At 41.2% G+C, this 11687-nt stretch overlaps 1 protein-coding gene across 1 annotated transcript; it reads left to right on the forward strand.

Annotated features, from left to right (window-relative positions):
- Positions 1-6902: 6902 nt before the first annotated feature.
- On the forward strand, positions 6903-11237 carry LOC311011939 (phospholipid hydroperoxide glutathione peroxidase-like). Its single transcript, XM_084007163.1, has 7 exons — positions 6903-7037; positions 7849-7943; positions 8088-8232; positions 8322-8473; positions 9450-9474; positions 9601-9660; positions 10739-11237. The coding sequence occupies exons 1-7, from the start codon at positions 6969-6971 to the stop codon at positions 10769-10771; spliced, it is 579 nt and encodes a 192-aa protein (XP_083863289.1). The 5' UTR covers positions 6903-6968; the 3' UTR covers positions 10772-11237.
- The last annotated feature ends 450 nt before the right edge of the window (positions 11238-11687 follow it).

Consider the following 11687-nt stretch of genomic DNA (forward strand, 5'->3'; position numbering starts at 1 on the left):
CCCAGAGCACCTCCAGAAGTGCTGTAGCCTACCTGTCGCTCAGGTACGCCCAGAGCACCTCCAGAAGTGCTGTAGCCTACCTGTCGCTCAGGTACGCCCAGAGCACCTCCAGAAGTGCTGTAGCCTACCTGTCGCTCAGGTACGCCCAGAGCACCTCCAGAAGTGCTGTAGCCTACCTGTCGCTCAGGTACGCCCAGAGCACCTCCAGAAGTGCTCCAGCCTACCTGTCGCTCAGGTACGCCCAGAGCACCTCCAGAAGTGCTGTAGCCTACCTGTCGCTCAGGTACGCCCAGAGCACCTCCAGAAGTGCTGTAGCCTACCTGTCGCTCAGGTACGCCCAGAGCACCTCCAGAAGTGCTCCAGCCTACCTGTCGCTCAGGTACGCCCAGAGCACCTCCAGAAGTGCTGTAGCCTACCTGTCGCTCAGGTACGCCCAGAGCACCTCCAGAAGTGCTGTAGCCTACCTGTCGCTCAGGTACGCCCAGAGCACCTCCAGAAGTGCTGTAGCCTACCTGTCGCTCAGGTACGCCCAGAGCACCTCCAGAAGTGCTGTAGCCTACCTGTCGCTCAGGTAAGCCCAGAGCACCTCCAGAAGTGCTGTAGCCTACCTGTCGCTCAGGTACGCCCAGAGCACCTCCAGAAGTGCTCCAGCCTACCTGTCGCTCAGGTACGCCCAGAGCACCTCCAGAAGTGCTGTAGCCTACCTGTCGCTCAGGTACGCCCAGAGCACCTCCAGAAGTGCTGTAGCCTACCTGTCGCTCAGGTACGCCCAGAGCACCTCCAGAAGTGCTGTAGCCTACCTGTCGCTCAGGTACGCCCAGAGCACCTCCAGAAGTGCTGTAGCCTACCTGTCGCTCAGGTACGCCCAGAGCACCTCCAGAAGTGCTATAGCCTACCTGTCGCTCAGGTACGCCCAGAGCACCTCCAGAAGCGCTCCAGCTGCTTGACTTATCTGCTTAGCAATTCCCAAATTGAAATAGATACCCCGTGATGAGAAATATTTGCATACAATCTTTGCAAATACATGTCAGCTCGTCAAACTTGAAATGTACACCTCCTCATAACTTGGTGCTTTGTTTTCATTTAATCCCATGTATTTCCATAGGAGAGTTTGGGGGGAAAGGTCATTGCTGAGAGTTATATGACAGTGTGCTTGGCATGGAGCTACAGAGCCAAGAGGTGATTAGCCTAGCTTAGCATATACGTTGTCACTCAAATGCATTTCAAGTGCAAAAATATCAATAACATCAAGTTTGCATGAACCTTTGTCAACATTTGTATTATCATGTAGTAGTCTTTTTAAGTAAATAAGTATGAAATCTGCCTTATAACACAGTGACTAACACAGTTGTTCATTTCTATGTAGTCCTGTTGGAAATGCCATCCAGCTCAAGTCTTCAGCACTCTAAACCAGATTCTCCTCATGCTTTTTCTCTGAATGTATTCATTTCCAGACCCAATCCCTGCAGCTCTCAACACCAGCTCCTTTTGGGATCACGTTAAACGGCTAATGAGCTGTGCCGGCTCTTCTTCCAGACAAAGCGCTCTCAGTTTCAGAACACAAAATCTTTTGTCTGGCGCTGAAGAGTTTTGTTTTTTAACTGTGTGCCACCTCCAGGCATGCTGTGTCAGAATGTAGCACAGATGTATTGTTATTGTTCATCCACTAAGAATTGCCGTCATACCCAAGTGAATCTGGAGAATATATTTGAGTTTTTTCTCTTTAGTTACAGATCGGTTTGGTCCAAACTGATAGTTTAATTTTTTATTATTATTATTTTTTTGCATTTTCTACCCTCATGAAGTAGATGGTCAGTGTGTTACATCCAGCGCCTTATGTGATGTCATACAGTACATAGATGGAATGTGCATTCTTATTTCTGCAAGATTTCTGTTTGTTTGTGTTGCTTTTCCTCACAGTTCTGGAAAACCGTGGATCTGCAAAAGCATCAACTTTTCATGAGCTGAGAGGAACAGCCCCGTTTTCAGCTAGACGCGTTTCACACAATCCAGTGGGTTTTAAAAAATGTATTATTCAGCTTAAGAAGTAGGATTATTTTCTCAACTCATAAAGGAATACTTAATCCGTCAGCTTATGTGAAAAACTGAAAATGACCAAAGCGATGGGAACATTTAAATATTTCTGGTGTGAGAGAGTGCATTTTCACCCCACTGATTATTTCGATGCAGGTTTTAGGAAACAATAGTTTTGTAAATATGATATAATATTTGAGGTACAAAGTCAAATCTAATCTTTGATTTACCAAACGGTTACAAGCAGATGAGGCAGTGTCGGCTCAACGTTTTCATATGAAATTGATCTTGGGGAGGGCTTTGAGAGATACGGGTGTAGGATGTGAGGAGCTGCCGATAGCCTGTCAGCAAAACACTGAAGCTTTGAACACATGGCCTGCCTGGACTCGCTTGTGTTGCTCCGGGAAGATGGGGGGATAAGGAGACTGATCTGGACTATTGAGAGGCAGTCATGGGAAACCGACTGCAGAATCTGTTGCCTTGCCAACGAAGCCCCTCCGAGTGTGAGGGTTAAATGCAAAAGATTCCCTGCCAATGCAAATATAGGTTACCATCTGTTTTCATTACGCTCCTTTTGTTTCATATTTCTGAAACATGCAAGAATGTGGTGTAGGTGTTCAGATCAGTGGGATCCAGATTTGATTTTGATGTGGGAGCAATATGCATACAAAGCTGTAGCAATTACAAGAGCATCCATATGCCTCTCATGATAGCAGGCATACGTCGTCTCCACATAGCAAATGTTTTATTGCCATCACTGCAGGGAAAATATAACCTATGAAAAAAGTATTGGCAATTTGTTGATTCTGTTTATTTTTTCATGCAGGGAAGTCATTCACAAAGTATGTCACAAAGTGCATCCCAAAAACCAAATGTTTTTTTCACTCTCCAGTGAGCCAAGCCAGGTGATGCCAACTGTACCCCTGCTTTGAAATATGAAACCAACTTCTGAAAAATTGCTAAAGTTTCGTGGTCAATTGAATTTCCGTCTGACTATTAATGGAGCCGACAGGGATGTGGCGAAGGCAAGAAAACAGCAAACTTGTTGCTTAGGAACAGTGAGAAATAACCCTAACTTTTGTTGAAGCATCTGATCTTATCTCCTGCGGTGCTCATAGCTCCGTATGTGCGTGTATGTATGTGTGTGTGTGTGGGGGGGGGGGGAGTCAGGTTTAGCAGAGGTTGTTTCTAGGCAACTGTTTTTTTTTTCATTTCTTTTAATATGAAACTTGTTTGTTTTTCTGTTTTCCATCTGTTCCTATTCATTATAGCCCGCTTGTTCACAAATCTAATTTCTCATAATTTAGACCAGGTTAACTGGCTCTCTGGTGGGTGACCCAGCATTACTCTTTGATGAAAAAATAACCCAGACGAGGCTTTCTACTATACTTTCTGCTGTTCGGAACAACATTCATTACAGCAGGATATACATGCAGCCATCTTTCAGTAATATAGATCAGAGGTAACCAAGTAACCAAGAAGCAGACTTATATATATATATATCAACACCATACCAGCTGAAGCTATAAACTCTGTGTTTTGTCTCATTTTTTAGTCTTAACTTAAGCTGAATATGTGAAATAATTATTTTTGATTAAAGAATTTTGCTTTTCCTTACACATGCTTCCAGTTTGCATTAAAGTGCTGTTATGCATATTTCCCTTGTATCCCTAAAGATATGTTGATTCCAACCGGTGAGCTGTGGAAACAAGCAAATAAATAAATAAACCTCATTGGGTTTTCAAGTGATATGAGGCCTGTTGTACAGCTGTTGGGGTGACATTTCTGCGTTTTGCAGCAGTTTGAAATGTCATCTTCTCGTGGCCTTTTATCCTTATTGTTTTAATTAAAGCAATAATTAAAGTAGGCATCTGCACTCATGTGTGTGTTCAACAGGTGCACATATACCTTTGAACATTATTTCACAGGTGTTTAAGGTCATTTCACGATGTATAATTAATAAACATTGTTCAGCACGGTTTATAATCAAAGTTCATTCAGGTGATTAAACAATAATTTATTTCAAATTAAATTCAAATAAATTATGATTATTATTTCATTTACACACACTGTGACAGTAGTGGCAAAGCAGCTAATTACAGCGTCTTCTTTGCACTTCTTCACACACACACACACACACACACACACACACACACACACACACACACACACCACATTAATAGTGTTTCGTTTACAGTAGAACTGCTCTCATTCGAGTTTTAATTGGCCGTATGTGAGGTGTTTAATTAGGGGCTTTGAACTGGATGTTTCAGGTGGAAACCTGTGGCAGTTTCTGTGTTTTTGTCAAACCCTAATTAAAAGCCTCTTCCTCAGAAGACATGACCTCCTCATCACGCAGGCACACTGACTGTGCATGCCAGCATGCGTGTGTGCCTGACAGACAACCCGCTGCTTCCGTGACTGTGAGTTCACATGCAGCTTCCTTTCTTTCATTATCCCAAGCAGTCGTTGGCCCTCGTGGTCCAGACAGTTGTGCTTAAATCATGTTTTTTTTTTAAACCCCAGTAGGGGTGTGAATCTTTGGCTTCACTTCGATTTGATTAACGATACAGTAGTTGGCGATTCGATTCAAGGACGATTTTTTCTTGTTGTAACGATTCGATTCGATTCTGTAACTTGTAACCAAAATTCTATATCCATGAAATAAACATGCGATAATGCAAGTGAGACTATCTGTATTCTTCTGAAAGGTGAAAAATAACATATTTATTCTATAAAAAAGTAGTCCTGCATAATATTTTATGCTGAATACAAAAATGTAATTAAACATTGCTCAGTTATTTTGAACATTATTCAATAGACTACATGCTGGCAGGAGAGAGTGTCTTAAACGTATTAAAACATTAATCATAAGTAAGAATCACGATTCATCCGATTAAACACATTTATATTGATTATTGGTGAAGCCAAAACGATTCATTCTATTTATATATTTATTGTAGCAGATCGATTTAGTAGAATCTATAGGACTGACAATCGATTCATCGATTAATCGAATGAATCGTTACACCTCTAAACCCCAGCGTTATGGCATGAACAAACCTATACCCATGGCATCATAACATTGTCTATTTAGTCACCAAATGTGTGATGAGATGACAATTTGGACTGTGTATCTTAACATGTCTTTAATGTTCAAATATATTGATATATTATTATGAATGTCATACCGCCTTTTATGATGTTTTTATGATGCTGTTTTTGGGGGTGGGGGGGGTTCTCTCATTTTTTAACTTCCTTGTCAGATTTCCCGAAAAAAAATGGTCACAGAATTCATTTTTCTAGCTTTTAGTTCCTGTTGTCCAATATGTCTTAATGTCATGCATTTAAACCCTCTCTCAGTTGTTGCAGCGTCTGCTTAACTGTGTATACACCAGGGACAACATTGGCGAAATTGTAGTTGGATCTTTTTTTTAAAATCTAGTTATGTTGCACTTCAAGAGCCGATGTGAGTCACCCATTTCTGTTATTTATCCCCTCTGAACACCTTTGCCTTACTACAGTATGTAACTCATAGCCCGTTGGATTGCAGGTTGCTTCCTGATTCCTTTGTGTTTTACATCCCTCTCCTCTCTGATGTTTCAGCAGGGAATACATCCAATTAAAGAAGTAATATGCTGTTTCATGGGGACTTTAATTGTGGCACCAGTCTGACGTCGGACCACTGGAGTCTATTTCAAAGCAACGTCCCAGAACAACACTGCGAAAATGAATTAGTCCATGGCCTGATTTACATGCAGTACAAAGGAGTGGGGGGGCTGTGGTTTTGAATGACTGGTTTCACTTTGCATGGCCCTCGTATGGGCAAACGTTTGTGCACTCTTCAAAAATCAACTTTAAAGCATCTTTCTGAAATCCAAATCTCGCCTCTTTCTCAAATCAACTTTCATGATGCATCAAAGACATGAATCTGTTCTACAGCTTGATAGTGCCATCTGTTGGAATGAGGATACAACTACAGCTTTGATGACTGATTTCCAGCTGATGGTGAACAAGCTATTTTAATACTGTTCAATTATGAGAGTACAGTAAAACTACAGTATTGTTCTAATTAACCCTACTCTCCCCATATCCCTTTCCACTTCTCTGATTATGTTTTGGCTTCAACATGACTACAGACATATAAGTAGGAGTGTGGGCATGTGCCTGCTATCTGACGTTGTTCAGTGTTTCCCAGGCAGCGGACGCTTTCCCAATAGTGCAAACATGTTAAGACAAGAAGACAAGTAATTAGTTGTCATATTTCCAAGTAATTACATCACATGTTGCTCCTCAGTGAGTGGAAAATCATGAACATCAAGCTCAGGCTGCTATAAGTAGGAAGAAAGTCTGTCATTTCGTCCTCATTGCTTAACCCACTGTACACCAGTTGCTCAGAAATATATAAGAAAATGCAAATTTAGCAAAATGTAAATGTTCAATTTTAATTGTAATTGTAAAAGCTAGAGCTGATTTGTTTGGAAAGGGAAAGCAATGAATGAGGTGATGCAGGGTCTCTTTATATCCATGTTCTTGGCCCAGGAGCCCGAGGGAGGGAGGCGTTCCTTCAGGACTTTGTACCAGAACGGATTCATATCAAACCAGGGCTGCGGTCGAATAGACTAAATCTGAGGTCCTAACTCCTATTCCTAACGCCTTTCCCGTTAAAAGGGGGGGGGGGGGGGGGGGGGTGCTAATAATTGACAGCTGATGGTTGACAGATTGACAGCTAATGATCCACAGCGTGAGTGACGTGGGTCTGCGATAGAAAAACTACAACAACGGACTACAAATACAAGTACGAGTATTCGACCGCAGCCCGTATCTTTCTATCTCACCCTGACCTATTAGCTTGGTGGTATAAAGCAGCACAGTGCTGCCCCTCAGGGGGCGGTGTTAACAGACCACGTGACCGCGCCGTCATTGCCGTTGACATGCGGCTCCTCTTGAAGCCGATAGTGTTGTTGGGTCTGTTAGGGAGCAGAGGAATACCGACAAGTATGGTAAGTGTGTGGAGCACGGTAGCACACGTCTGCTTGCCTCTGTGTGTGTGTGTGCCGGTCAGAATGATGACGTATCCGCTGCTGACCTCGAGGAAAGCTTAACGCGCAGATCTAGCGTTTCTAGCTTTAAAGTGCGGTGTAACGGACTAATGCGTCCGACGTTGACGCTAGCGTAAAAGCCATACAGCCCGAGGCTTAAAAGTGGCGTTTGTATGTCATTTTAAGATTCACAGACGGATTTAAATAAATGCTTACACCTCCAGCTGGGTTAATCTACTGAGTCACGCAAACGGACCATAAATGTCAAGTAATCTCTTGCGTGTGTCTGTTAGCTAGCTAGCTAGCTGCGCTGCTGTGCTAGCTCTCATAACGTGAAGGAATAAATGCAGGCAGTTAAGAGTCCTGTGTAAACCAAGCCGGGTGATGGGTATCGACATCCTAGTATCCTCTTCCCCCTTTGTTTTATACAATAATAGAAAGGCAGCGACCACCCACCCATTGAACATGATGGTATGTTTTATGCTGCTCGTTTTTAAACTGGTAGGCGTGCCTGCTCATGGGTAACGGTAATTTCGACATGCAGGCACGTCACACACTGTGGGATTCAGTTTAAGGTTCACCCTTCCTGTGTTGCGATGACACAAATGTGCCAAAGTGCAACTGACTTGCATTTCCTCATCTTTTTTTATCTGAGTCATGTTGTTTATCTCTCATACCTGAGATTATATTTTCCCTTTGGTTTACTTTTGTGGATTTACAAATGCTCAGCTTTCTTTAACTCAAACACTCCCTTCCTCACCTCTACATGCAGTGTGCTCAGGTGGCAGACTGGCAGAGCGCCAAGTCAATCTACGAGTTCTCTGCCAATGATATCGATGGCAATGAGGTGTCTCTTGACAAATACAGGTAAATAAACGTTCATCTAATAAAGGCTCTGAATTAGTGACTGCAGCAGAGTTAAAACAGCAGCATAGTGTGGAATATTTCTTGCACTACTGTCACAAATAAGCAGTACTCTGCATCTTATTTAATGTGTTTTTCCCCTGCCAGAGGGTACGTGTGCGTCATTGTCAACGTAGCCTCTAAATGAGGAAAGACCAAGGTAAACTACACTCAGCTAGAGGGAATGCACGCCTCCTTCGCTGAGCAAGGTTTACGCATCATGGCCTTTCCATGCAACCAGTTTGGAGGACAGGTAAGGAGGAAAACTGACGACGGCACAGCACTTTTATATTCATAAGTTGTATTTAATATTCTCTAACTTTAATTAAATGCATGATCCAGGAGCCGGGGACGGATGCAGAGATTAAAGAGTTTGCCAAAGGTTACAACGCCGAGTTTGACCTCTTCAGTAAGATTGATGTGAATGGAGACAACGCTCACCCTCTGTGGAAGTGGATGAAGGCACAGCCCAAAGGCAAGGGAACCTTTGGAAAGTGAGTTATTGTCCTGTTTACTGCTTACTTCACAAAAGGTTTTATGACATTTTGCACATCAATGAGTAACAGCCTTCAGTGGAACATTAATTGAACACTCGGGTGATTAGAATACCTGCTTTGACCCTGTGCACTATATCACAGATGTGTTTTTCCTCAGCACAGAGTACACCCTTGGTTTTATGTACTGCCACTAGCTTTTCTTCTGAGTGTACCCAGTGAAACATACTATTTAAGTGGCATACAGTTACAAGAAGGATTTAAATACAATCATTTTATCAGGTGGGCTTAAAATATAGGACGATACATTTTCCTTGTTGCTAAAAAGTTCCAGTTTGTTTGGTGGATGGGTGTCTTATTATTATTATTATTATTATTATTATTATTATTATTATTATTGGGTGAAATGGTTTGGCACTAGTTATAAAAGCACATGTGGATTTTGGTACGAAAATATTAAGAATATATATATATATATATATATATATATATATATATTTTTTTTTTTTTTTTTTTTTTTTGGAGTAAAAAGAAAATGCATACTTTATTAAATAGGTGCACAAGATGACTTTTTAGTTTCGTAAAGCTGTAAAAAGCTGTTTTTGCTCCTATTTACCATGAAATGGGAAGAAAGCAGTGCAATGGACTCTGTCATACAGGATGTGAATGACAGTGTTCTTTGCACTGCTTACTTCCTCTTTGGTCTCGTTCTCTGAATGGTATCTATTACTGTCATCTCATAATGACTAACTATGAGCCAGTGTGGTAAAGGGCATTTAAATCAGTTTAGTACCTCCATGCATGCATTACCAATCACATTTGTGTTGTAAATGAAGTACTCTTGATAACCTACCTCTGAACAACCAGCATTTGTTTTTTTTTTCTTGTCATTTAGATAAAACATTCTCTCCATGTAAACTCAAATAGCCGTTTGATATTAATTTATTTTCCTAATAGTTTTTATCCCTCTCCACAGTAACATCAAATGGAACTTCACAAAGGTAATTTGCTAATATAGTTGGCATTTTCCCTTTTTTTTTTTTTTTTAAAGAAGCATATTCAATAAACTGTTTACTGAACTGTGAAAAATGCCTGTGCTAATATTTTGATGTCTTAATTCTCAACAGTTTCTGATAAACAGAGAGGGACAAGTGGTGAAAAGATACGGGCCTACAGATGATCCCAGTGTAAGTGGCAATCGCTGAGTTTTTTATAATATTACAGTGATGGTTCGGAGTAAAATGCACCCTATAATTTCCACCATGACGTCCAGCCAAATACCCCCTCAGAAGCATTTTTAGCGATGGTCAGCATTGGTCAAGATAGGGCTATCAGCCGACTGGCTTAGTACTAGCGCGATGGTACATCTTGATTATCTGGTAAATGACCCCACTAATAATGCATGGGATGTTACCAAACTTCTGCAGTAGTACACATAGGGTCTGTACTCACAGAACGAGCCCCACCTCTTTCCGTGACGCGAGTTTCACGCAAGAGTATGAAAAAGTTTCGCTGAATTTTTATTAATGCTTGTATTATCAGGTTAACACATTTTTATGAATGCTTGTATTATCAGGTTAACACATTTTTATGAATGCTTGTATTATCAGGTTAACACATTTTTATGAATGCTTGTATTATCAGGTTAACACATTTTTATAAATGCTTGTATTATCAGGTTAACAAGTGTTGACCTGATAATACAAGCATTAATACAAATTCAGTGAAACTTTTTCATACACTCACGTGAAACTTGTGTCACGGCATCGGCTGGGTAAACACGGAAGTGGCGTCTACGCTGCGGTAGCGTTAGCAGCAGAGGATAGAAGCTATCAGGCAAGTGTTCATTTAAATAAACTCCTGGTGTACTTACAAACTTTACAATGCCTGGTTTTGTGAGTACAGACCCTATGTGTACTACTGCAGAAGTTTGGTAACATTCCATGCATTATTAGTGGGGTAATTTACCAGATAATCAAGATGTACCATCGCGCTAGTACTAAGCCAGTCGGCTGATAGCGGCTATGCTGACCAATGCTGACCATCGCTAAAAATGCTTCTGAGGGGGTGTTTGGCTGGATGTCTTGGTGGAAATGACCTAGGGTTAATTTTACTCCGAACCATCACTTTCATGCACACACTCTTTTTGCATTATGTTTCATAGTTTGTAGTTTTTATCCACATGTTATTCAGGTTTGTAGTCAACAGTTCATATGGGTCCATAGTGCTGCACTGTAATGTAAATGTATTGATTTGTCTTTGCAGGTGGTGGAGAAGGATCTGCCTACATACCTGTAATCCCACTCTCGTGGTCTTGTTTGACTCCTGACCTCTCCTATGGACTGCAGGGTGTCTCGGTGTGTCTGGACCAGTGACGGCTTGTCTGTAAACCCACTATTGGGGAGGGCAGGCCTGATGATCCCCAGCGTGCAACCCCCAGAACACACCCATGCCAAACCCATTAACCCATATGGGAGGTCATTCATTTAGTTCTGCAGAGTAGAGAGCCTTCACATCTTAATTTAAACGCAGCCATTCCTTTCCCAGTACAAATACCATCTAATCCTCTCTGAATGTTAAGTGACAAGTTTGTTCATGTGTCAATGTCGGTTTCATTAAGGACATAAGATGCCATATATTTAACAGATTTCTGAAAAGCTACTGATTTGTATTATTTTCACTTAATTGCCGGAGGGCCAAATATTGTTTGTCATGACTGATCATGTGATGAAATTTGAAAATAAATGCTGTCCAGGACCCTAAATCCCTGTTAACCTGCATCTATTTAAATAATGAATGTGCTTAGCTGCTGGCTCTATGAATGGCTACTATGTTAGTATGTTTATTTGGAAAAAGTGAAATGGCTTATTTGCTTGCCCTGCAGAATGTGAATCACTATATAAATAGTATTGGTAGTGACTGTAGCAATACCTTACATGGTCTTCTTCCTCGGTAAAGCTTTAGTCTGCCTAATGCAAGTAAATCGGCCTCATTCCAGTTTTCTTGTTTTGCATTGACATGTAGAATTATCAAAAAGCACAATTTAATGACTTTTTTTACATAATTATGTACAGAATGTCCTAAAGCTTTATTTTATGAGTCTGTATACAAATATTCTAACCTCAAGAGAACAGGTATATTTAATTACATGTAAATATGAATAAGTTATTGAAGTGTCATTGAAAGCTTTGTTTTTCATGTTCAGGTAGCCAGT

Source organism: Eutrigla gurnardus (assembly GCF_963514095.1).
Source record: "Eutrigla gurnardus genome assembly, chromosome: 4".
NCBI lineage: Eukaryota > Metazoa > Chordata > Actinopteri > Perciformes > Triglidae > Eutrigla > Eutrigla gurnardus.